At 37.7% G+C, this 22727-nt stretch overlaps 1 protein-coding gene across 1 annotated transcript; it reads right to left on the reverse strand.

Moving 5' to 3' along the window:
• Positions 1-5967: 5967 nt before the first annotated feature.
• RIOK2 (RIO kinase 2) lies at positions 5968-22496 on the reverse strand. Its single transcript, XM_009951326.2, has 10 exons — positions 22377-22496; positions 21429-21567; positions 20525-20641; positions 19471-19646; positions 17799-17887; positions 13768-13959; positions 13267-13359; positions 11819-12355; positions 10769-10865; positions 5968-6283 (listed from the first exon to the last, which is right to left on the reverse strand). The coding sequence occupies exons 1-10, from the start codon at positions 22440-22442 to the stop codon at positions 6122-6124; spliced, it is 1668 nt and encodes a 555-aa protein (XP_009949628.1). The 5' UTR covers positions 22443-22496; the 3' UTR covers positions 5968-6121.
• Positions 22497-22727: the final 231 nt, after the last annotated feature.

The raw sequence follows: 22727 nt of genomic DNA on the forward strand, positions 1-22727 counted from the left end.
AAGGGTAGTTTTAAGTACAGCAAAGTGGATGCTGGATAGCTTTTCATTCTTATCTGGTTATTACCAGCAAAGACTGAAAGTAATGTGTGTGTGTAAGAGCTGTGGACATGCTATTTCAGGGAACCATGAGATTATCTTTTTTTCCAGACTAATACCTGCTTCCACTGTTTAAATCCCATTAAAAAAAAAAAAAAACACCACAAAACAGAAAAAAACAGACGAGATGGAGAACTCTACCTAAATATTTTTAGACTTGACTTTTTACTGAAGGTAAAAAAGAATGTATGTAAATTCTCATCTGACTATATAAACAAAGCACTTTGAATGTTTTTCACCAGTCAGAATTAGTAGCATGCACTCACAGTAACTTCAAGCCTGTGTAGGTTAAACCTATATTAGAATGTCTTTAAAATTCATTTCATACCTCAGAAAATCTAAAGAAAAAATAGTACTTCAAGCTGCTTACCCTTTTGTTTCAATTTAATCATCTTTCCTCTCAGATCTGTGGGTGGTCACAACTGCATCGTTCAAGCAGCTTGTCAGTAGATTTGCAGAAACTCATGAAAGGGAATGCCCTTCTTCCTCCAGACTAACCTCCTGCCACTCCTCCTGCCTCAAATTCTTTGCTCCTGTGATGCACATATACTCACAGACTTTACTGGAAGATCCTGAGACTGCAATGATAACACAAATCTACCCAGCAGCACAAAAACTGCCTGAGAGGTGGCTTGAGAAACAGATGTTGAACTCTTAAGTTTTGGGATGGATCCTTACACAATAGTATATAAGAGTAGCATCTTTCTATGTGAATATTCCTACTTATTCCCAGGGAACTACTTGTGCAGTTTCTCACTTTTCAGTATGAATAACAATATGGGAATTTAGTGAATAGTGATGTTCAACCCAGAAGTACACAGGCTTTCCTGCAGGTCCAATGTACTTTATTTCTTCCACAGCAAGTTAGAAGGAAACAGCTGATCGTATGCAACTGATAATCAAACATTATCCCAGCATTGTCTGCACATTACACAACTGATCAATTTACATTGAAATAGCATCCGGAAAACTCATAATTTAACAGTTTAAGTAGGACTGGATTTGGAGGCACAAAATTAAGAGATCCCATCAATCTCTGGAGGAAAATGTAAAAAGGAATTAAAATAATCTTTTGTTGAATTCCTAGAAAAGAATTTTTCATTTTGTTTTCTAGCCACCACCATGTGAAATCCGTGGAACTGGGGGTAAGTTTTGTAAAATGTTACTAATTAAATAGCAGTTAATTTCATGTATAGCCCACTTAAATCATAAAGTCAAACTTAAATACCTGTATTTTTGTGATATGCAGGTCACATTCAACTCCATTTGTTTCAAGGGATGCATCAGACCAGTTGATTATGCAGCCTTATTGAATAGCAGGATTCAGAAATAATGTTCCATAAGAGATAGGTACATAGAGCTTGTAAGATGAGAAACACTATATATATAGAATAACTGAGTAAACAGTTTTGGCATGCTTTTTTAAAAAAAAAAGTGCATTCATGCTCAAGTCTGACAGAAAAGAAAAAAGTATCACACCCCTCATTCCATTATTTGTAGGGAAAGATCTTATGCTTAAGAAGCAGCATATTACATTGCATTTGTGTAAACATAAGCATTAAGATTTTGATCCTTTGGAGTTTTACAGAAACACTGGCTAATATGTGAACAGGACAAACTACCAAAAATAGAAAGTGTCAAGATTTCCAAGACTGTCTAGTAAAAGTTTTTACAAGATGAATGGTACTAAGAAAGTAATTAAGTAAGTTAAGAAAAAGTTCTGAATCAGTCTTCTGAAATACAAATGTAAAAAACAACCAGCAACACTAGCTTAGATAGGTGATATGGAGTTAAAATAGTATTATAATTTGTGATGTGCATACAAAGCAAATTAATTACTCCTATATCTTAATAGCTTGATTGTAACAGACATTTGAATTAAATAAAGTAATCGAATTGTTAGGGAAATCAGGTAGTTTTCTTTGGTACTTTAAATACCAGGGCAGGGTCTCTATGAGGAAGAACTTGGGCAATTCTAAGTTACGAAGACTTCCAATGTTCTGTCCATCTCAGGTCTGCTTTTCCAGAAAGCATCCACAAACTGCCCTCATACCTGAATAAGTTCAGTCCTGTACTGAATTTATGCAGTTCATTGATGCAATGGATTGCTAAAGAATTTTCTCACATCTGCCGGTCAGACACTGCCTCTAACTCCAAGACCCTTCAGAGTCCACCTCCCTAGATTGCTTATCTTTGCTGTATGCTGAGCTACTTAGCTGTAAAGGCAGACGGACAAGCTCATTCCTATTGCTTCCTTCTGTTACACACACCTACCTACAGGCTAGGGAGAGAAAGAGAGTTGTTTCATCAGGATATTAATAATGTGCTGAAGAAAAGATTGTTCTGGTTTCTGCCAAATGAACAAAGAGACTCCTTTGCTTCCCAAGAATCAAATTCTAGGGAGAAACTGAAAATATAAGGAAAAAAGATGAACAGTTTTTCCAAATCAATTACCATGAAAGTAGCATGTGGACTCTTGTTTAAACAGTGAAGTAACTAAAAAGCATGCTTTTCTTTCTCTTTCGATTATGTAACAGGAACACAACTTTGGTATTAACAGCAAGTGGTAAATGAAAAAGAAAGCAAAATTAAACTTAGTGATTTATTAGGTTAAACCAATTTGAATCTATTTTCCTGGAATGTAGTTTACAATTCCATGTACAGGAAGTGTATTAAAATGCCAGTGAATTAAACTATTTACACATAAAAGAACAGGATCTGTAGGTTGTTCAGGGGTCTGAAGAGGCACTCCAATCAAAAGGCAGACATAGATGTGCTGGCAAAAGCCTGAAGTACAAATGCAAATACACTGCTGTTACACAGGTGTAATGTGCATTTTCCTTCAGGCAGGACAGCTGTTTGTAGCAGCAATAAGCTCCATTAACTAGAGTTACTTTGCTGGTACAGTACACTTTTATATCAGTTCCAGTAAAGTCTTCCTGACTTGGAAAAAATCTGAAAGATGCCTTTTTCAGTTACTGTACAATATTTTCTTCCATGTTCTCAAACAAAAATTACATTTTTAGGGTTCAGCAGTGGAAAATTCCTACACAACCTTGTACCTGTATCACTTAGAAGTTTTAACTCATAGTGTTGCATATATTAAGTATGCATATATGCAGAATATTTATCTGCTCCTTACTAATTTTCAAATTTTGTTTGGTTATAAATTAATGAACTAACACTACGTTATGTGTGCTTAATAATTTTAAACCATTTTTGTTACAACCCACACACTCCTTCCTGCTGAATATGTGAATTTAAGATAGTCAATAACACTATGGTCTTAACTTCAGCATTTTCCTAAGTTCATTCTAAATACTTTGTTTCACACGTGGACATTCAAGTATACAGAGTACTCTGAAGTTCATTTGACATGTAAACTTCATTGCGACCTTTGATGACTATTTCAGGAATTATGCAGCCTTGGAAAAAAAACAGGCTTAATAATGATCTATTAAGCTGTAACTTTGAGGATTAGTTCCTCCCTTGCTAACTCAGAAGAGACACATCTGACAGAGTACATGAAAATGGTAACTTACAGCCATGCATTAGAATACCTTTAATGGATATTTTAATGGAACATTTTGAAAATAAACAGTGAAGACTTCCATCATCCTTTATTTTCTCATGCTGCTGATTCAAAAGATCAGCCTTTATATTTTTTTGGAACCAATTATCAGGACAGACTTAAGGTTATACAACAAGAAGAACTCAATCACTGTGAGAAGTCCTAAATTAGAAGTTCATGCACATCTTAGCCAAAGAACAGTAACTCAATTCTTGTTAAGCTGTCACTGAACCAGTGTAAGAGACTAAAAAGAAAAATCAATATATACATGTGTATGCCTCAACATTGGTGACAGCCCCTTCTAACAGCAGGGAAGGCCCTGCCTCAAGAACAGACCACAACAGGTACACACCATGCCTGACTCCAAGCATGTAGTCCACAACCCACTAAGCATGCCCCAGACCCAGGATCGGAGGCTCAGACCCTCTGGAAAATTCCAGGACAGTACTGGGCATGCTTGGGCATGCTCCCCACCAGCAGATGCAAGGCGTGGACATGTAAACTAATTCCAAATATGGAGCGAGACACCACAATAAAAGACAGAATCTGTGAAGAACAGGGGCTGGCCTTCTCTCTCATCTTTTGCTGTGGACAGACCCCTTTGCCGCTGGACATCAAAGACACAAAGACCCCAAAGACTCATCGGATCAACAGGACACCAAAGTTCCATGGTAGCTATCTGGTCGGTCTCTCTCTCTCTCTCTCAAGTTAGGACTTGACTCCGTTTCAGTCTTTGTTCTGTTTCTGAAAATCATGAACCTGAGTCACGATAAAACATCTAATTGAGTATCGCTCACGAGTTAAGCTCAGCTACTCCTAGCCACCCAGGATCACCTGAGGTCAGTTAGAAAGCAAGGGGGTTTAACTTCTGGCAAATTGTTCCACCATTAGATCAGATCTTAAAAGATAAGAGCCTAAAAACATAAAAGACTTTTTTTCCCTTAATGTTTAAAATGGAAATGCAATTCACTTTGGTTTTCTACTCCTAAGATCAGCTCTAGCTGTATCAGGAACCAGGCCTGCATACCTTGATTGCAATCACTTACATGTAAGATTTAATTGGACTTCCTTACTTCTGTCAACAGACTTTCACACAGCTGTGATGCTACAAGGAATGCTTACCTACTGCATCTCTTCACTGACCTGCCATGGTTTTATTTAAGACCACATACAGCTGCTGGCTGAGAAAGCCAATAGCTTTTATATTGTTCCAGAGAGCAGACAAAAATTAAAAACTTTGAAAGCAAAAGCATGCTGCAAGACAGGATAGAGGCTGCAATTCTTCAACAAGCAAAACCTGAATAAGGTATCAGGTATATCAGGACAAAGAACACATAGTATGAGACATGTGAACAGAAAACCAAAGCCAAAGTTCCTCATTTCTTTTACTCAAGCAAGTAAAAGATTTAAGATTTTCCAAACTCTGGGTTGATAAGCCCAGGGAAGGCTCCACCTCACATCTCAAGCACAGATACAGTGGATAGAATGCTAAAAAAAGAAAACAGAAAATTTAAACTGCTCTCTGTTGCTTCAGTGTTCACAAACACTTCTCTCCTTAAGTTTTTTATGATTCTAAACATAAACACTATTTAATTTTACTAGACATACCTTGCTTAAAATAAATAATAATAAAAAATAATCAAGATTACTTGTTTTTCTTCTAGGTCTTCAGACCCCAAGGATATAGCATAGTCTTGGTAATATTTTTGAAAAGAGAAGTTCCAGAATCCTCATCACTTTATCTAAGTTATTAGATTCAAAGGAATTAAATTTATGCGTAACTGTGCAAGCACAGTAAAAATCTCAGTGCTTGCCACTTCTATACAACACTATTGTTATTACGTATTTTTCTGAGTAAGATTTATAGGTGAGATTGAGTGAAGGAAAACACAAATGGGAATTGCTGATTTCAAAGAATGCATATTCATCATATGGATTGCTCATGTTTGTACAGGTACAAAAGAAGTCTTAAGAGTACTAACCGCTATCAGGTTCATATTTGTGATTTTTAATTAAATCAAACAAATAACTGCTAATAACACAAAGGCAACATTTTAAATTTACATTTCATGTCATTGCAAAAATTTATTTTAAAAATTTCCCTTCCCTCTTAAGGGGAATACTCTGCACACAGAAGATTCTTAATCTAAAAAAAAAAAAAGGCACAAAAAAACCACAGTACAATTGATTACAATAAGAAACTGTTGGAAACTACTCAGTTATCTCAGCCAGTACTACTGACATAATTTAAATGACAGTCAACAGTTTTAACTAGAAACACAAACCAAAATGCACCAAAGTCACAGGAAGCAGGAGGTTTATTAGCTTCCAGAAAAACATTTGGTTGTATAGAAGAGATTGCTCCATTATATAAAAGGATTATTGGTTATTAGTATAATTCTTGCAACTGCATACATTACGGGTTTTCTCATGTTCTATAGAAGCTGTAATAAATTATCCCCAGAAACTAGCTGCATCCAAGCTTGACTTAATGTTGTGCATATTTTCTCGACGTTGTTTGGTATAAGTATTTGCCTCTCCTTTTTGCAGCCGTTGCCTCAGAGCAGACTTTTGATGTTTGGTCAGTTGACGTTTTATCTTCTGTTTCACCAGTTCCTATAAATAAACAATTTAGTGTAAGAACTTCTTGAAGATCATTTGGTATTAAGACATGGCACAATGACAGGGCATTTTCAGTATCAACATGAACATGCAGAAGACCTCTGTACATTAAGAAGCTGGTGATCTACACAACAACTAATGTGAGTAAGCCCAGGTTCATTCCATGTTCCACTACACGTCATGTACAGGATTGCCTTCAGGCCTGTGTTGTACTGCAGGACTCTGTTGGTAGTAGGATATGCTAACCCAGCTTCCACTCAGGACTGGCAGTTAGGCCTCCCGTGTGGTCCTGCCTTTATCTAAAAATGCAGGAAGTTCTCATGTGAACATCAGTTTAGCTTGACTGTAGAAATGATGAACAGAGTTGTTTCCTTTTCAGAAAAATCATTAAAATAGCTCATCTGACTGAAAAGAGAGGTTCTCTAAGGACAAGGTCTGCATGGTATGCTGCATGTGTGCTGGACTCCTGTTCAATGCTACATCCTCAGCGCTCCCAGCATCTCAAGGGGTGTGGGATTATCTATGCTATTCTATTCTGATAGTCTTAGCTGTAATAAATAGCATTTTAAATCATACCTTACAGAGTTTAACTGTCTTTCTTACAGGGATCATAAAGGACCAGCACCTCTCAGTGCAAAACACAAGCCTTCTACAAAAATGTAAAAGCTGTTAATGTACTACGCTTGAAGACTTGACAGATGGCTTTTAAGTGGGGAAAAAAAAAAAAAAAGAAAAAGAAAAAGAAGAGAACATTTCACATCCTGCAGTAATGTGCCTATGTTTTTTTTAGCACCCTGTTTTTTCTAAAGTTTGGATTCAAAGACCTGACTATGATGCTAATGGAAAACAACTCTTTACCACAAGTGTGGCTAAAAAAAGACTGGCAGGCAGGAGCGACTTACAACTCCTCCTCCAATTTTCCTATTGTGAGGCACTCTCCTATTAAGATTATACAGCAAAAGTACTGAAACAGCAACTGTTATTTCCATAGAGCTGTAGTAGTTTTATGAAATTTCATCTGTTATTTATATCTATGTTTTCATTCTGAGTTCTGCTCTCCATTATGATGGATAGCTATCCATAAAAAAATTAAGACAAGATTTAGTAGATTGTGCCTGTGATTTTGTCATTCAGAAAACAATCCCAGCTCAAGCAGCTGCACTGATACTGAGTGCATACTTGCATATCTTGTCTTGGAAGAAAAAGAAGAATCATATTATTTTCATCTTTCTAACTATTTCATCATGACAGATTGTATCTTGTTGGAAATCCTAAAGGAGTGTCTTCTTTTTATTCTAATTAATAAAGCATTAAAAAAAAAAAAATTGTATCAAGGAATAGATCTGCCCCTAATAAAAGATCTGCAGATATCCAAATAACTGGGCAGGAGGAAAAATATCCATCTAATTACATTTCCTTTACATGTACCGCTATCTCAGTTGCTTGGTGTATTTGTTGATTCTACTATCACTCAACTTCACTGTAGCATATGAAGTAGTTAAGTTGGTAGAAAGTAAATCAGGACCCAGAAAGCATAATTTTGGCACTTTAAGAATTGCTGTGATAAAATACAAAGTAGTCAATGAATCCGTATCTAAATCCTGATTTCAGGAGGAATCCTGTAATAATTATGGAACAACCTGAATAGCAGTTTCCCAAGTTATGTCACACACAGACTGACTGTTGAAATGTGGATAAAACACAGTTGCATGTGATGAGTCCTTCTTTCCTTGGGTACTTAGTAGCACTCAGTATTTAACCATGAGCTCTTTGGAAATAAAAATTGTAGATTCTCTTAAAAATATTCCTGAAGAAAAACGGATCAGAACTTATTTAAACTGTTGCGTTCATGTTTTTCTCTTGCCAATACAGCATCTGTCATTCTGTGTTTTCTACAGGCAGAACCCTGAAAAAAGGCTTCTCTACTTCTCCTGCTCTGGTCCAGGACAGATGACAGTTTATACAAAACACGCCAGAATAAATTTTGCAAGATGGACACCAGAAATCTTTGATATGCAATCGTAATGTAAATTCATCAAATTCTGTTGCTTAACCACAGCACTCAGTGAAAAGACTCACTAGTCTTTCCATCATCATAAACTAAATATGAGCAAATACTGAGAAATGCTTCAGAGTAAACAGATTTTATTATTTAACCTTTTGATTGTTCACATTGTTTCCTCCAATTAAATTAATCGGTGCACATAAAGATTTGTACAAGCATGGAGAGCTACCTTACTTCATGTGGAATAACTGATTTTCCAAAATTCATGACACTTTCTCTTTTCGGCATCGTCTCCAAGTCATGGTGGTACCTACAGCTATTACTGCCTTTGTTTACATATGCCTATATGAATTTGTGTGATTAATTTAAAAATCTGCTTATGTTTTAATAATGTTTTCTTCATTGAACAGAAAGCCAGCTGCATAAAAAACAGATAAAAGCTAGCAGCAACAACACACATCAGCCTTAAGCAGCCCCGTGGACGTTACTGCAATGCCATTATTTTGCATTTTTAGTTTTGTAATTATTTTCAAATAGCTCATTATATATATATTTCTTTGGCTCTAACACTGGAAGTTAAAATAAGATTCAGCAACGGGCAGAAATGTTATTTTACTCAGCATAAAGGCATGTAAGTGAAGGCATTATGCAGGGTAAATTGTTGCAGGACAAAGTTTTTTATGTGGCTGAATCCTGAAAGTTTTTCCTGCTAAAGTGTTTACCTTTGTTTTAGAACAGAAAATTAGGTACAGACATGCCATTTGCATATTTTTAACACATTTTATGTGCCTGCCTACAGAATATCCATACATGCTCTAAATACTCAAAAAGATGTCTATAACTACGTAACAACCACTGCTACCACCAAGTGGTGTACACAAGTACAATTTCAAGTCATTTCCATTATAAGACTTAGTAGCACTTCTCTTTTTATCTTTTTTCTTTTTTTTTTTAATTCTACACAAACTCAAAAAGAAAAATGAAAAAAAGAAGAAAAAAAGATTGTATGGACCAGAAGCTAGGGAATTTCTGGCAGGTCATCCTGGCTTTTGTTTACTTCATCCCATAATTTTAACCTAATCCTTTCTCTCCTTAAGAAGATACAATGCCATCCCCTTGAATAAGAATTGTGATGACAAAGATCAAAGTTGTGAGTTTTTTCCACTCATGAAGTCCTACAGAAAACATCTTGGACGAGTGTAAACATGTTGTTCCTTAACATTTATTTACCCATGTAACTTTATTGCTTATGGTGTATCTTTAAATACCTATCTTACAAAGAAAAATTCCAACCATGAAAGAGTAAAGTGGCCAACTATTCCATGAATATTATAGCCACTGACAGGTACCTTGGGCAAAACAAGGCCTCTTCACAGAATAACATAGCACTTAATAGGAGAGTAGCAAAGCCTTTGTTAGAAAAGTACTGAAGTACTAAGTAGCAGACTGAAACGACTGTATATGAAGAAGATTAAGTCTAACTAAGAAACAAAACAACTTTTATCAGCATTAGAGGTTTCAGATAGAGTATTTATAGGACTAACAATCTAGTAAGCCAATAGAAATGCTTTGAAAAGACACAAATTGAAAAAGTACATATTTACTTTTAGTACATGACGTGAAAGAGATGGAACTACACTAATATGTTCCCCAAATTAGATTTTTCAGACCTCCTGCTCCCAACTGCGAATGAAAATGAGATTGAACATAGGTACCCATATTTACAACGGAAAGTATGTAGTCTGACCTATTTAAAAAATACCTTATGGATCAGCTGTCAGCTGAAAGAAGTTTCTTCCTGTTTTGTACAAGAACACGCTATAACTAATAAAGAACATTGGACTTTCTTCCCTTTAAAACAAAAATGCACTTTTAAAAATGTGACAGAGGTAGCCAGACTAACTAGTATATAATCTGAGGTTGAAGAAAAAGACATTAAATTCTGCTGAAATGTTCTGACTTATATAGTGCAGAAAGTCAAATAAATTCATATTGCCAAAGAAATCACTATTGAAGTGAGTGAACTAAATGTTTCAGAAAAGAGTGTGAAGAAATCTTTAAGAAGACAGCTGAAAAAGCCAAATTAAATCTTGACTCAAGCATCCACTTTTAAAATAAAAAATATTAATTGTGGCTAGCAACAAAAATGAATGAACTGATCATATGTCAGTGCATTAACATACATTAGCCTGTTACTGGCTAAATGAGAGTTGTTAATGCTGGTGTAGAGCTTTGGTGAAAGAGCAAAGAGCAAAACATGAAGGAAAGTGCTGGAAATCATTCCCTGCAAACAATTACAGAAGTATCAGTCTTATTTTTCTGTAGGCGTGGAAATGCAAACCAGAAAGGTATATAGTAACAGTCTTTTTAAAGATAATTAATGCTAGAGAACATTTTTACAAATAGGTACTAACAGCTACCTGCAATTTAATACAGTTTAAGAGTAAACTAGATAATAACATAATGATATTTACCGTCGGAATGGTTGAACAGCTTCCAGCACTTCTGACTGATGTGATACTTTTAGTCCTTGTTCTGTGCTCAGAAATATGAACGATACTCTCATCATTTCTAAAACACATAAATCAATGTTTTATTCCACTAGCAAGATAAACATCCTTTGCTTTTTATAAGCATCATGTTTCATCTTAACTTTTTGAGATATAATCTGAACACTCCCAACAGAACACGCAAGCACTATAAAACATTTACATTTTAAATATTAACACTAGCTGTTCATATTTTGTTGTACAATAGCCACATGTATACCAGGCACACGAAAAGAAGCTTCAGAACCCTAAAAAACCCCGTATTTCAGATTCTGCATGATGTTTCCACAAGCAATGTCACTAAAAAGCAAAAGCAGAGGAGGGTGTATGAACTTGGCATATGCATCCAGGTACACGGTGGACTGGCAAACTCAGTTAGAATTCCATGTATAAGGGGCTAGCCTGAAGGTAAGGAGGAATTCCTAAGTATGTCAGGAAAGGAATTAAAAGCTAGTACAGTACAACATATTTGAATAATACATTCCAAGGAGCTTGTTCTTGCTAACTTCAGCTGAGTGAGCAGCAGAGTAATCTGGCTTTGAGACAGAGCTTTCAAATTACAAACTTATTCATAAAAGTTACTCAGAAGCAGTATTTTAATATCAAGAACTCTTTCACTACCAATATTAACTGAAATAAATAAAAAGGGGAAAAAATTCCACCATAGAAAACAGGTTGGTCTAAGAATTAAATCCAAGACCTGTTCTCTCATTAGATACTATGACACAGATGGACAACTGATCCGTCACACATTACATATGAAGCATTACATATGTAGTACTGATCACCAAGTACCTGTGATAAGACCAATAGGAAAGCTATCCACTGCAATGTTTTCAAAATAAATTGAATTTTTAGTCTTCAATTTAAACAAGGATAGCTGAAGAGTAGTCCTTTTTGAGCTGCTTGAAAGATTTACATTTATTGTGGGGAGGGGAAGAACCACGCTTCTAGACAATGAATATGAATATTTACCTGTAATGTCTGAATTTCTCATTTAAAGTTGACAAGTCAACCAGATCAGGGCATTTGTCTTCATCCTCCTTATCATTACAGCACTCTCCTTGACCTGTCTGATTTTTGACTTCAGCAGCATTTTCAGTTATGCTTTTGCCCTCAAAAAAAGCAACTGCAGAACCCTCTGCATCTTCACCAGACTTCCAAAGCATAGCTGGCCCTTCAATTTTTTCTAAGGCTGAACTCAACTCCAACATATTCAGCCTTTTTGTATTTTCACTACTTTCAGTTGAATCAGCCTCTTCATTATTATACAGAAAATTATCAAAGGTTCTGCTTTCAGAGAAATCACCCACTTCATATGTGAAGTCTTCATTGCTTTCTTTATCTTTGCTGAAGTAGTTGAGCTTATTCTCAGCATCATCTACAAAATCTGATACCTCTGTTGTATTATCATCCTCATCAGAACCAAGTGGGTAAAAGAGTTCACCATCTTCCTGCATTTCTTTCACATAGCCGCTGACAGCAATCTCTCTATCAAGTGAACACTCTCTCCTGTGAAAGAAGTATGCTTACTTAATATACTAAATCATCAAGCTACCAATATGTTACATTTTTGATTAAAAATATAAATCAAGCTAGATTATAATTACCCACACTATTAACAAACAGGCTACACTCTGGTGAAACACACAGCCCACCACATGACAGTGCGGATATCAACAGAATGTGATGTGAGAGAAGTAAACTTCTACAGAAGACTATTCCTCCATAAACAGCACTTAGTTGTTTCTTTCTTTATTTACAGGAAATTATTTTATTTTAGCAGGAATACAATTTGACTTTAAGTTCAAATTATATTTAAGCAAACAGAAGAACAAAGGGTACTCTGACACACAGAAACTGATTCAAGTGTGGTACCCCTTTGGAAAAGCACTCAGAATGAAGTAAAACCCTTTTCATTGCAACAGCTTCAGTCTTAAAATAAGTAAAAAATTACTTTTCAAAAGGGACAAAAAAGGCATTAGGAAGAAAACTTTGAACATAACAATGTTTGAAGAGGTAGCCACCATATTTAACAGCATTTTAAAAATAAATTAAAAATTGAAACCCATATTAATCCTCAATATACTAGAACTGTCAAATAGGCTTTGAGAAGTGGGAGAATCCACTTGGGCATCGCTGTTAAAATTTCCAAGACAGGCACAGTTCGCATCAAGCTTTCGGATTGATCTCTCTTCCTTAGCTGCAAGGAATGAGGCAGCAGCCGATTTGAAAACACATTTTATCTCTTAGGAATCACTTACAGTAACTTTGGTTGAAGAAAACACAATAGGAATGACAAAAATATAATTCAGAATTGGACAGTTTGGCCTATTTTTTTTATTCCTCCTACAAGCATTTTCTCAGAAAACCAACATAAATACCACAAACAGGAGAACTCAAATTCAGCTGGCAGTTTCTACCTGATGTCTTTGAATGTTGGGAAGAGCTGACTCTCATAGTTGAAGCGTTTCTTAAAGAACTCCTTAATACAGTTAACATCTCTGTCAAAATACCTGTAAAAAACCCACAGAATTGTACAGACACAAAATCAAGCTAATGAAGTCTAATGCAATGACACACTTTCACCCTACATTTCTTGTCTTTTAGTGGTTTTATTTGAAAATTATTTGTATTAGTGATCCCAAGACAAAAGGCTAGGGAGACAAACTGCACACAATTTCTAAGCATTCCTTAACTGAACATCATTCTCTCTGAGAAGCAATTAATTACATATTTATCCTAAAGAGACATTTCTATCCACTCATAAATCAAACTACATTTGGAATGTTATTTGTGCTGTATGACAACAATGGCAGAAAAAGAATCAGAAACAGGCTTATGGAAGCATGTCATGCTTGACTATTTGCTGTCATCAGCACTTGTCAGATTTACTTTGAAAACATCTTTAAATTTGAACCTACCATTCAGCATTTGCATGTGATGTTGATATCATCTGAGGGAAATCAATCATAGTGACACGGTCATCATTATCTAATATGAGATTAAATTCATTGAAATCACCATGAATCAAACCATGATTGGCAAGTTTTACAATCAGATCCATTAATTCACTGTAGACAGAGGCAGGATCTTCCATTTGGCGCACCTGGCACCTGAAAAGTTAAATAAAATAAAATATTCTGAACTTTGAAAGACTTAATGTAAAAATACATTACAGCAAAGTATACGAAATACATCTGACAGAATGCCAGGGTAATTCAATTTAAAAGGGCGCTCAGGTCTCAAGTCCAATACCCTCCTCAAAGCTGAATCAACTCTGACATCAGACCAGATTGCTCAGGGCTTTGTCTAGTGGGGCTTGAAAAATTCCAGGGATGGAGACAGACTGTGCAACCTCTCCATGTACCACGTTCCACTGCCTCACTGTCCTCAATGGGAAAGAATGTCTCCTTATATCCAGCCTAAATCTCATTTCAACTTATGCTCGCTGTCTCCTATCAGGCACCAGTCATAATGTGTATTTATTTAAATAAATTATTTAATGGATCCATAATTTTTTCTCTCTCTCCTGTTTTAGGTAATCTTATGGTCTCAGTAGCAAGTAAGTCTTCCTGTATTTAAATTCAAAAGCCCCATGACATTTTCCTTTACAAAAATGTATTTTCTAGACTAAGTTAGGGAAAAATAAAAAAAAATTTAAAAAAAGAAAAAAACCTTAAAGCATTCCTGAACATATACGTGAGAAAGCAAAGTACCTTAAGTGGCAAAATACAAATCATCTGGTCTTTAGAAACAAACCAAGTAAAAAGGCAGTTATCTTACTGCACCATAAACTGCCAAGAAGTGGTCAGCATTTACAGTTATCACATGAAATAATTTGGTCCAAATGTAGCACTACAATACTATGAGAATGGATCATTTGTACAATACAAAGGATCAAGAATGGAAGTCTAGCAGCTCTGTAACAGGCTCCTGTTGAACACTTTCATATTCATACCAAATTTAATTACTGACACTTCTCATAGCCATAGATATGTATCATAAAATGTCCCTCTTGCTCTTTGAATTCGGAAGTCGTTATCCTCTGAGACAGGAATCTCAGGTCCCAGGGACCATGGGGAAGTGTTGGAGCAAGGAAAACGTAGCCTTGGTAGAAAAGCACCCATTCAGGGAACACTTAAGCAAACTGGACATACAGAAGTCCATGGACCCTGATGGGACGTAACCCTGAGCCCTGAGGAAGCTGGCAGGTGTCATCACAAGGCCACTGTATTGATCGTCATTGATCAATCATGGCAACTGGGAGAAGTATCTGAAGGCTAGACAAAGGCAAACATCACTCCCATCTTCAAGAAAGACCCAGACAACTATAGGCTGGTCAGCCTCATCTCAAGCCTTAGGAAGGTAATGGAGCTGCTAATCCTGGAAACCACTATCAGGTACATTAAGGACAAGAAAATTATCTGTAGTAATCAACTTCAAGAAGGGGGAGTCATGCTTGACCAACTTGATAAACTGTGATGGAAGTGACTGGCTTGTTAGACAGAGGACAGCAGTGGATATTATCTACCTGGACTTCAGTAAAGCTTTGATACTGTCTCCCATTAAGACTCTGATAGAGAAGCTGTCGATGCACTGTTCGGATATGCAGAAAGTGAGGTGGACTGAAAACTGCCTGAACGGGTGGGCACATAGTCTAGCTGGAGGCAGTGTACCCCAGCAGTCAAAAGTGGTTGCAGTCCTAGTGAACATCTTCATTAATAAGCTGGATGATGTCTGCAGATGACACCAAACTGGGAGTGGCTCATATGCCAGAGGGTCATGCTGCCATCCAGAGGGATCTCAGCAGGCTGGAGAAATGGGCCAGCATGAACCTTGGAACAGGTTGCTCAGGGAAGCAGTAGAGTCACCGTCCCTGGAGGCGTTTAGAAAACGTGTAGATATGGCACTTCGGGACATGGTTTAGTGGGCATGGTGGTATTAGGTCAACGGTTGGACTTGATGATCTCAGGTCTATTCCAACCTTACGATTCTACAATTCATGAAGTTCCATGCGCAAAGTGCTGCACATACGGGAGCAACCTTATACACCAGTCCACACTGGCTGTCATCCATATGGAAAGCAGCTTGGCAGAAAAGGACCTGGGGGTCCAGGAGGCCAGCAAGTTGAGTATGACCCAAGAACGTGCCCTTCTTGCAAAGACGGCTAATGATATCCTTGGCTCCATTAGACAAAGCATTGCCAGCAGGTTCAGGGAGGTGATCAACACTGGCAAGGGCACATCTGGAGTACAGTATCAAGTTCTAGCCTCACCAGTACAAGAGAGACATGGACATACTAGTAGCAAAGAGTCCAGCAAAGGGCCACAAGGATGATTAAGGGATTGCAGCCCCTCTCCTATGTTAAAAGGCTGAGAGCTGGGCCTGTTCAGCCTGGAAAAAGGAAGGCTCAGGGGGATCTCATCAATGTATAAAAATAACTGAAGGGAGGGTGCAAAACTGACAGAGTCAGGCTTTTTTCAGTGATGCCCAGTGACAGGACAAGAGCCAACAGACACAAACTGAAACACAGGAGGGTCTGTCTGAACAAAGGAAACATTTTTTCCACTATAAGGGTGACTGAGCACTGGCATGGGTTGCACAAAGAAGTTGTAGAGTCTCCCTCCTTAGAGATATTCAAAACTCATCTGGACATGGTCCTGATGGTGTTTTGAATGGGTAGCCCTGCTCAAGCAGGGCAGTTGGACCAGATGACCTCCACAGGTCCCTTCAAACTTCAACTATTATGTGATTCTGTGAGATGTGAAATAAAGTAGGTAGACTAGGAAAAACTAAGTCAAATTTGGCAGGAACTCTGGATAACCCTGTACTTGCCAAAGACAGCATAACAACTGTTTACCGTAAGTCACCAACTCCACACTAGTTTTTCAACTCGGGCAATGGACAATAGAAAAACTGGCAACAGGCTCTAGGTGGCCCTGCTTGAGCAAGGTGTTTGGATTAGATGACTGCCAGAGGTCCGTTCCAAGCTCAACTATTTGGAGATTCTTTGATCTTGGCATATTTGAAATAATTCGCATCTTACTTATCTCCTTCAGGTTAGAATCACAAAACAGGTAGAGCATGGTAAACTTCCACAGCAGAAGTCCACATGGAACTGCTCCATGTACATGACGGATGTGGAGTTATTTAACAAACGAAGGTGGGGAGACAGAATATAATGAAGTGTTTTCCATGTTACTCTGCAACTGTTATACTTTGGGATTAATTCCCTTTTGATTAAACTGCCCACTTTAGATCTTGATTACTACACAAGAGCATGGACTGTTTTTTCTAGAACCAGACATTTTAAATCTCTGGATAAGCACCTAGGTTATTCTACATTATATTGAGTATATAGGCCTTTCGCATTCTGCTCTGCAAACAAACCATCCCTTCAAGTACAAACCTCAATGATATTTAATGTTTCTAGATGGCGAACAACTCAAGCACAGCAATCTTCCTTGAAGGAGCAAAACCAGATTATACGTGGTATTCTACATAAACAGAGCAGAAGTTCTAAAACAGTGCATTATAATCTTACCTCAATTACCAGAGCAAGGAACACAAACTGGAGTTCAGAATGTGAAGGATATTAATACAATATTGTATATATCCAATAACACACAGAACATGTGATTTCTGTGTAGAAAACAGCTGCAGTACTAACTCCTGTCACACTGCTCTTTTGATGTATTCCTTACTTAAAAAATTACTCTATTTCACCAGTTTCTTTGGATTAAGAAAAAAACAATTTCTCTGAATAAAGAGGTAAGAGAAACAAGGCTATAACTAAGTAGAATGCTAGTGAGTGTGGGCTAGAGAGCATTATTCAGCATTGTAAAGTCACAATTTGCTCACATGACAAGGAAAAACCCTAATCCTGTTACTTTACTGAACCTAACATTGTTAAGGTTTCTGTGATGCAGAGAATCCAGGCTTCAGTACTTACAAAGGATAGCCATCAATAAGTTCCATAACAACTGCATGCCTGTTGTAGTCTACAGGTTTTGGAACAGGAAACTTTCTGTCATGCAAAGCCTGGAAAGAGACAGCACATTGAAAAATTAAAATCAAATAGTTAAGAAAACATTATATATATTGACAAACTCCCACCTAAGATAAGCAATACATATTACTGTGGAAGCAGCATACATTACTCAAATGCCAACTGGAAACATCAAATCACATGGTTAAGAAGGAAGACAGCATAGCAGCCATCTGAACTTTCACTGCAAAGAAATTCGTAAGTTTAGACACTAAGTGCACTGCTATATTGTCTGCAGCTTAATTATCGTGCATCCGGAAAAAAAACACATCAGAACAGAAAAATGACAGAATCGTATCTGGTTTGTTAGCCCAAGTAATCGATAGCAGATAACTGGGAACAGGGTGTCAGCCATTAGAAAAAAATTTCCCACTAAGTAGCTGTCAGTACAGTTCTGCCTGACTAATCTATATTCAGTTGCTATTAGACAAAAGTTCATTCTTAAATATTAATAACCAGCATTACACCACATTAAAGATGAACCAAAGGTAGTCACAATATTTTGAAGCTCTCTTGTTTGCCTTTTCTAATGCAAATTTAGTCATTTACTTGACCCACTCAAGTTCTTTAAGGGTTCATTCTCTTTGTACTGATTCTCTTGTTACCAGTGAATTTTTCTCAGAGTTCTAAGTTAAAGCAACATAAACGCAGCTTTCATTACTTAAATATTACACTATTGTCACTTTTCAGCACACATTTAATTCTCCCACAACTCTTTTTTCAGGGAAACTGACACCCATGATTATACTCCTACAAGTTCTAACACATAACGCTTTACCAATTGGATCAATACAGAGGTTCTAAATCATGGTAATAGCTCTTTCTCTGTGGAGGCCACTGGTAGAACAGATCAAGGTTTTTAAGAGAAACAAGAAAATAATATTGAGTGTAATGTACTGTTGAATAGCACAAAAGGAGAAGGGAAATCTAGTGTTTCACAAATAATATTTTTCCCCTATCAACTTTCAATCACTATATAACATCTGCATTTTTTTTTAAAGCAGATCAAAAAATCTGGAACTCTGAGCGTACCAATATATGCGTGGAAAGGAACTCTTTTCCCACAGTATAGAACAAAGTGTGCCTTTTCAGATCAGAACACCAGTCTGGACTGAAAGATTTCCCTCAACAGCACAGCAACAACTGAAAACACGGTAAATTAAAACATAAATAAATGGGTTTTTTTAAAAAATTAACAACAACAAAATAATTCTGACAAGTAACTGTAAATTTCCTTTTTAAGCTGTTTTTGCAAGCTTATGCAAGAAATTTTAAAGGAAAACCAGCAGAACTGGTGATATATAAATTATCTATCCATAAATAACAATGTTAAGTTGAAATTCTCTCATGACACCTGCTTCTGTTCCACACAGCAAAGCTTCATTTTGTCATTGAAAAGTACACAAAACGTATAGCGTTACAATTCTGTACACTTCAAGCCCATTGCGGGGGAGGTGTGTGCATGTGAGAGTGTAAATCCTGCCAGTACAGCAAATACAAACTGATCAAGTGACAGTCTGAAAAGTATCTTCTAGTCTATTACATCATTTCTGATATTGTGTGAATGGACACCTACCTTCATATAAGCAAACTCCTTCATTGCTGCTAGCCGGGCTAAATACAGCCATGACATTTTATGTCTGTGCTTGTGGTAGTCACGTTTATTTTTCAGACTCCGAAAGGAAGTTCTTCCAAGCCTGTGTAATTTCAATGCAAACTGTTGCTCCTCTTCATTTGCAACAAAATAAATATCTAGAAGACAAATAATGGCATAGATATAAGAAATAAATGATATCTAAGAAGCTATCTGACAAAAAAGTGCAGTGGTAAGTTTGTTACTTCACTTCCCACAAATACTATTTCTGCATGGCAAGTTCTACTACAGTCAGCTAAATCTGCATATTACATATTAGAGATTTGAACAAGAAGAAATTATTGTTAAAGAGATTACGGTATTCTATTAGAAGAAATATTGATGTGACCTGAAACATCTTTCAGAGTAGAGATCTTAAGGTTCCTAAATTCAGGTTAACATCCCCCTTTGCTATCTGCACAGCAAAGAACAAACACAAGCTCTCCTTGAAAGAAACCCAGGGCAGATGCTGGTGTTCTTAACTACACTTTGGAAAACCCTCCTTCTTTCTATGGAGTGGTCAGACAACTCAAAGGACCAGCCTCTTAATTTAAACAGAGTTAACATTCAAAGTTAACAGTTCATTTCTACCATTTGTCTCAAATAATCCCCTTCTCATTCTCCAATTACACAAGTTACCTGCTGTGTCAAATTACAATCTACATGAACGTAAGAGGAAAAGAGAGTGTACTGCAATAGTTTTGAGCCTATTTTGCTTTACTTATTTTTAAGTGGGATGAAAAAAACTATCTTTTTCCTAAAACGGTTCAATACTCTTCACAAAGCATGAGACTAAACAGTGAAAGTAGCATAACAATCTTAGAAAATAAAACTCAAATGCAGCCAGAAGCCTCAACAAGTGACCCATAAATCTTGGTGTTTGACAGATTAACTGATGTGACTATGCAGAGGAAAACTCACCTAGTTTCTAGCAAAACATGCAACTTTACAGCTGTGTTTGCTTAAAAAAAATATTAAAAATGTTTTTTTTAATTACCTGATTCTTTGCCAACACCCATCTGGTTTCCAACAGAATTTATGACTTGTCGGGAAGACAGAGTTTTCAAAGCAAGGTAATCATATCCGGCATTAGTTAACCGGTAACCCTGGACAGCTAGGTAAGAATAAAATGTGAAATATTTCACTCCTCATCATCATTTAAAATAAGTCTCAATTCAGTCTTCTTTCAGCTTACAATACACAACACACAAGCACCCTTTGGCTAATATCATCCCAGTTTGACAGAATGGTAAAGATATTTAAATTCCTGTAAGTTTCATGAAAGTTGACTGCTGGGCAAAAACCAGACAGGCTGCTAGCTCCTCTCTAACAGAGGCCATGACAGTACTTTAAAAAGCCTAGGAAAACCCAATGAGAATTTTGGAAGATACACACATAGGAGACATAGCAGGGATCTGGGATGGTTGCAGTGATCTAGGGTAACCCTTAATGCTTGGAAGAATTGGGACAAAAAGGACAGGAATTTCCTGTAAACTCCTATGTTTGCAAAGCCAGATGCAATTAAAAGGCTGAAGGAAATGGGGAAAGGCCTGCACATCTACTACTTGTCACATGACAGCAAAAAAACCCCATTTTACTAGCTGTTTCTAAGGGGGTAACATGCACAAGCCTTTTGCATGACTTTGGTGACTGAGCAAAACAGAAAGTTAACTGTTCATTTCTTCTCTGCCTATCATCTTTATAGACATGAGCAGCTCAAGAGATAGCTTCAACATTTGGTGCTTCACAAATCCATATTCCCAAGGTAGGTCCAAGTGACAGTAAGGTTAGCAGGTGGTCTGGATGCTCATACGTGCCAAGCTGCAGTACTTCTGCAAGTACAACTGTGAGGCACTGGGGACCGAATGAGAAAGGGAGCCCAACACAAAATTCAAACTCACTTTTAGTTTGTGCATAAGCTAGAAGTTTGTGCTTCACCAACTCTCTCAAAATTTTATTACAGCCACCATGTTTAAGGCTGGCAATGGAAGCAATTAAGCTAGCAGGAACTATTTCATGGTTCTTCATGCCCATTTCCACCTAAAAGAGTAAACAAAAATAACTTGTTACCCCTGTGTTCAACAATAATACCAGATCCCACTTGAGACCAAAATCACTTTTCATGGATGCATTTCTATTTTTTTTTATGACTTAACCAAACCTTTTAATATGCATCACTGCACCTTGATATCCTTTGTATAATTCAGCCTTGAAACTTCACAGAAGATGAATGGCTGATTAGATTTCAGTCTCGGGAGTGGACAAAGGAGCTGTTATACCTTCCGGAAATGAAACTCCTTCCTCATACTTACACAGCCATGGCTCAATTCGCCCTTCTACTAGTACTCCTGCTGTCAGTACTATCAGACAAGCCAACTGGTGAGACCTGCGCTTACCATGCAACTAGCCAAGGCAGCACGCTGTGCAAGGGTAAACCTTTGCCCGCTCCTCGTTAAGAGAGGATGCCAAAAGCAATCAGCCGGTGTAGAGAAACCGGTGACGGTACCTTAATGGGCTTCCACCACCTGGGCAGCCACACGACAGCCCTGCTGTTAACAATCCCTCCAAGACGGCCAAGCTGAAAGAAAGAACGGCACGACTTGGGCCCTCCCCAGCGGGAAGCACCAACATCGGATCCTAGGGGAGGCAGCGAGAATAGAAACAGGTCTCATTCTCCTGCAGCCTTTCTTCCGCTGCAGTTTGCGACACAACTAATCCAGTCACCCATCCGTGCACCGAATTTACCCGACCCACTTAGCTAACCGGCCATGCGGAACTCCGTGCGCAGGGCTGTGTTATGCAGGCTTCCCTTCTTCCCCCTACTCGCCTGTCTCCCCAGCCAGGCTCACCGCTGTCAGGACCCTGAAGTGCTCCCTGGAGAGGTAGCGAAGCATTACTACGTTCAGCTTTCCCATGACTGCTGAGGTCGGTACACGGTAGCGGCGCGAAGAAAATTCTTAGTCCGCAGACGAGAGCAGCTACCCCTCCCAGCCCACGCAGCAACGCGCCGGTACCACGGCCTATCCGACGCATGCGCAGAGTTCTCGACACTGCCGCAGCGAGGTATTTCCGGGCCGAGAGTGCTGCGTGTTTGGGTCCTGGCAGCTGCGTACGCAGTACTGTTGTTGGCCAGATCTTAGCGTGCTTTGTTCATCCCTCCGTCATTATCGAAAAGGAACAAGCCTGGGTTAGTTGGATGG

This window comes from Leptosomus discolor, chromosome Z, assembly GCF_034619465.1.
Source record: "Leptosomus discolor isolate bLepDis1 chromosome Z, bLepDis1.hap2, whole genome shotgun sequence".
NCBI lineage: Eukaryota > Metazoa > Chordata > Aves > Leptosomiformes > Leptosomidae > Leptosomus > Leptosomus discolor.

What these genes read in the sequence shown, in the direction of transcription:
- RIOK2 (XM_009951326.2), bottom strand. Translation starts at nt 22,442, where the DNA reads ATGGGAAAGCTGAACGTAGTAATGCTTCGCTACCTCTCCAGGGAGCAC. An exon ending in CCAACATTCAAAGACATCAG is followed by an intron (nt 12,356 to 13,266) that starts GTAGAAACTGCC and finishes CTTCTTTCACAG; the next exon opens with GAGAGAGTGTTCACTTGATA. An exon ending in GCTGTTCAACCATTCCGACG is followed by an intron (nt 6,284 to 10,768) that starts GTAAATATCATT and finishes GTTTATTTATAG; the next exon opens with GAACTGGTGAAACAGAAGAT.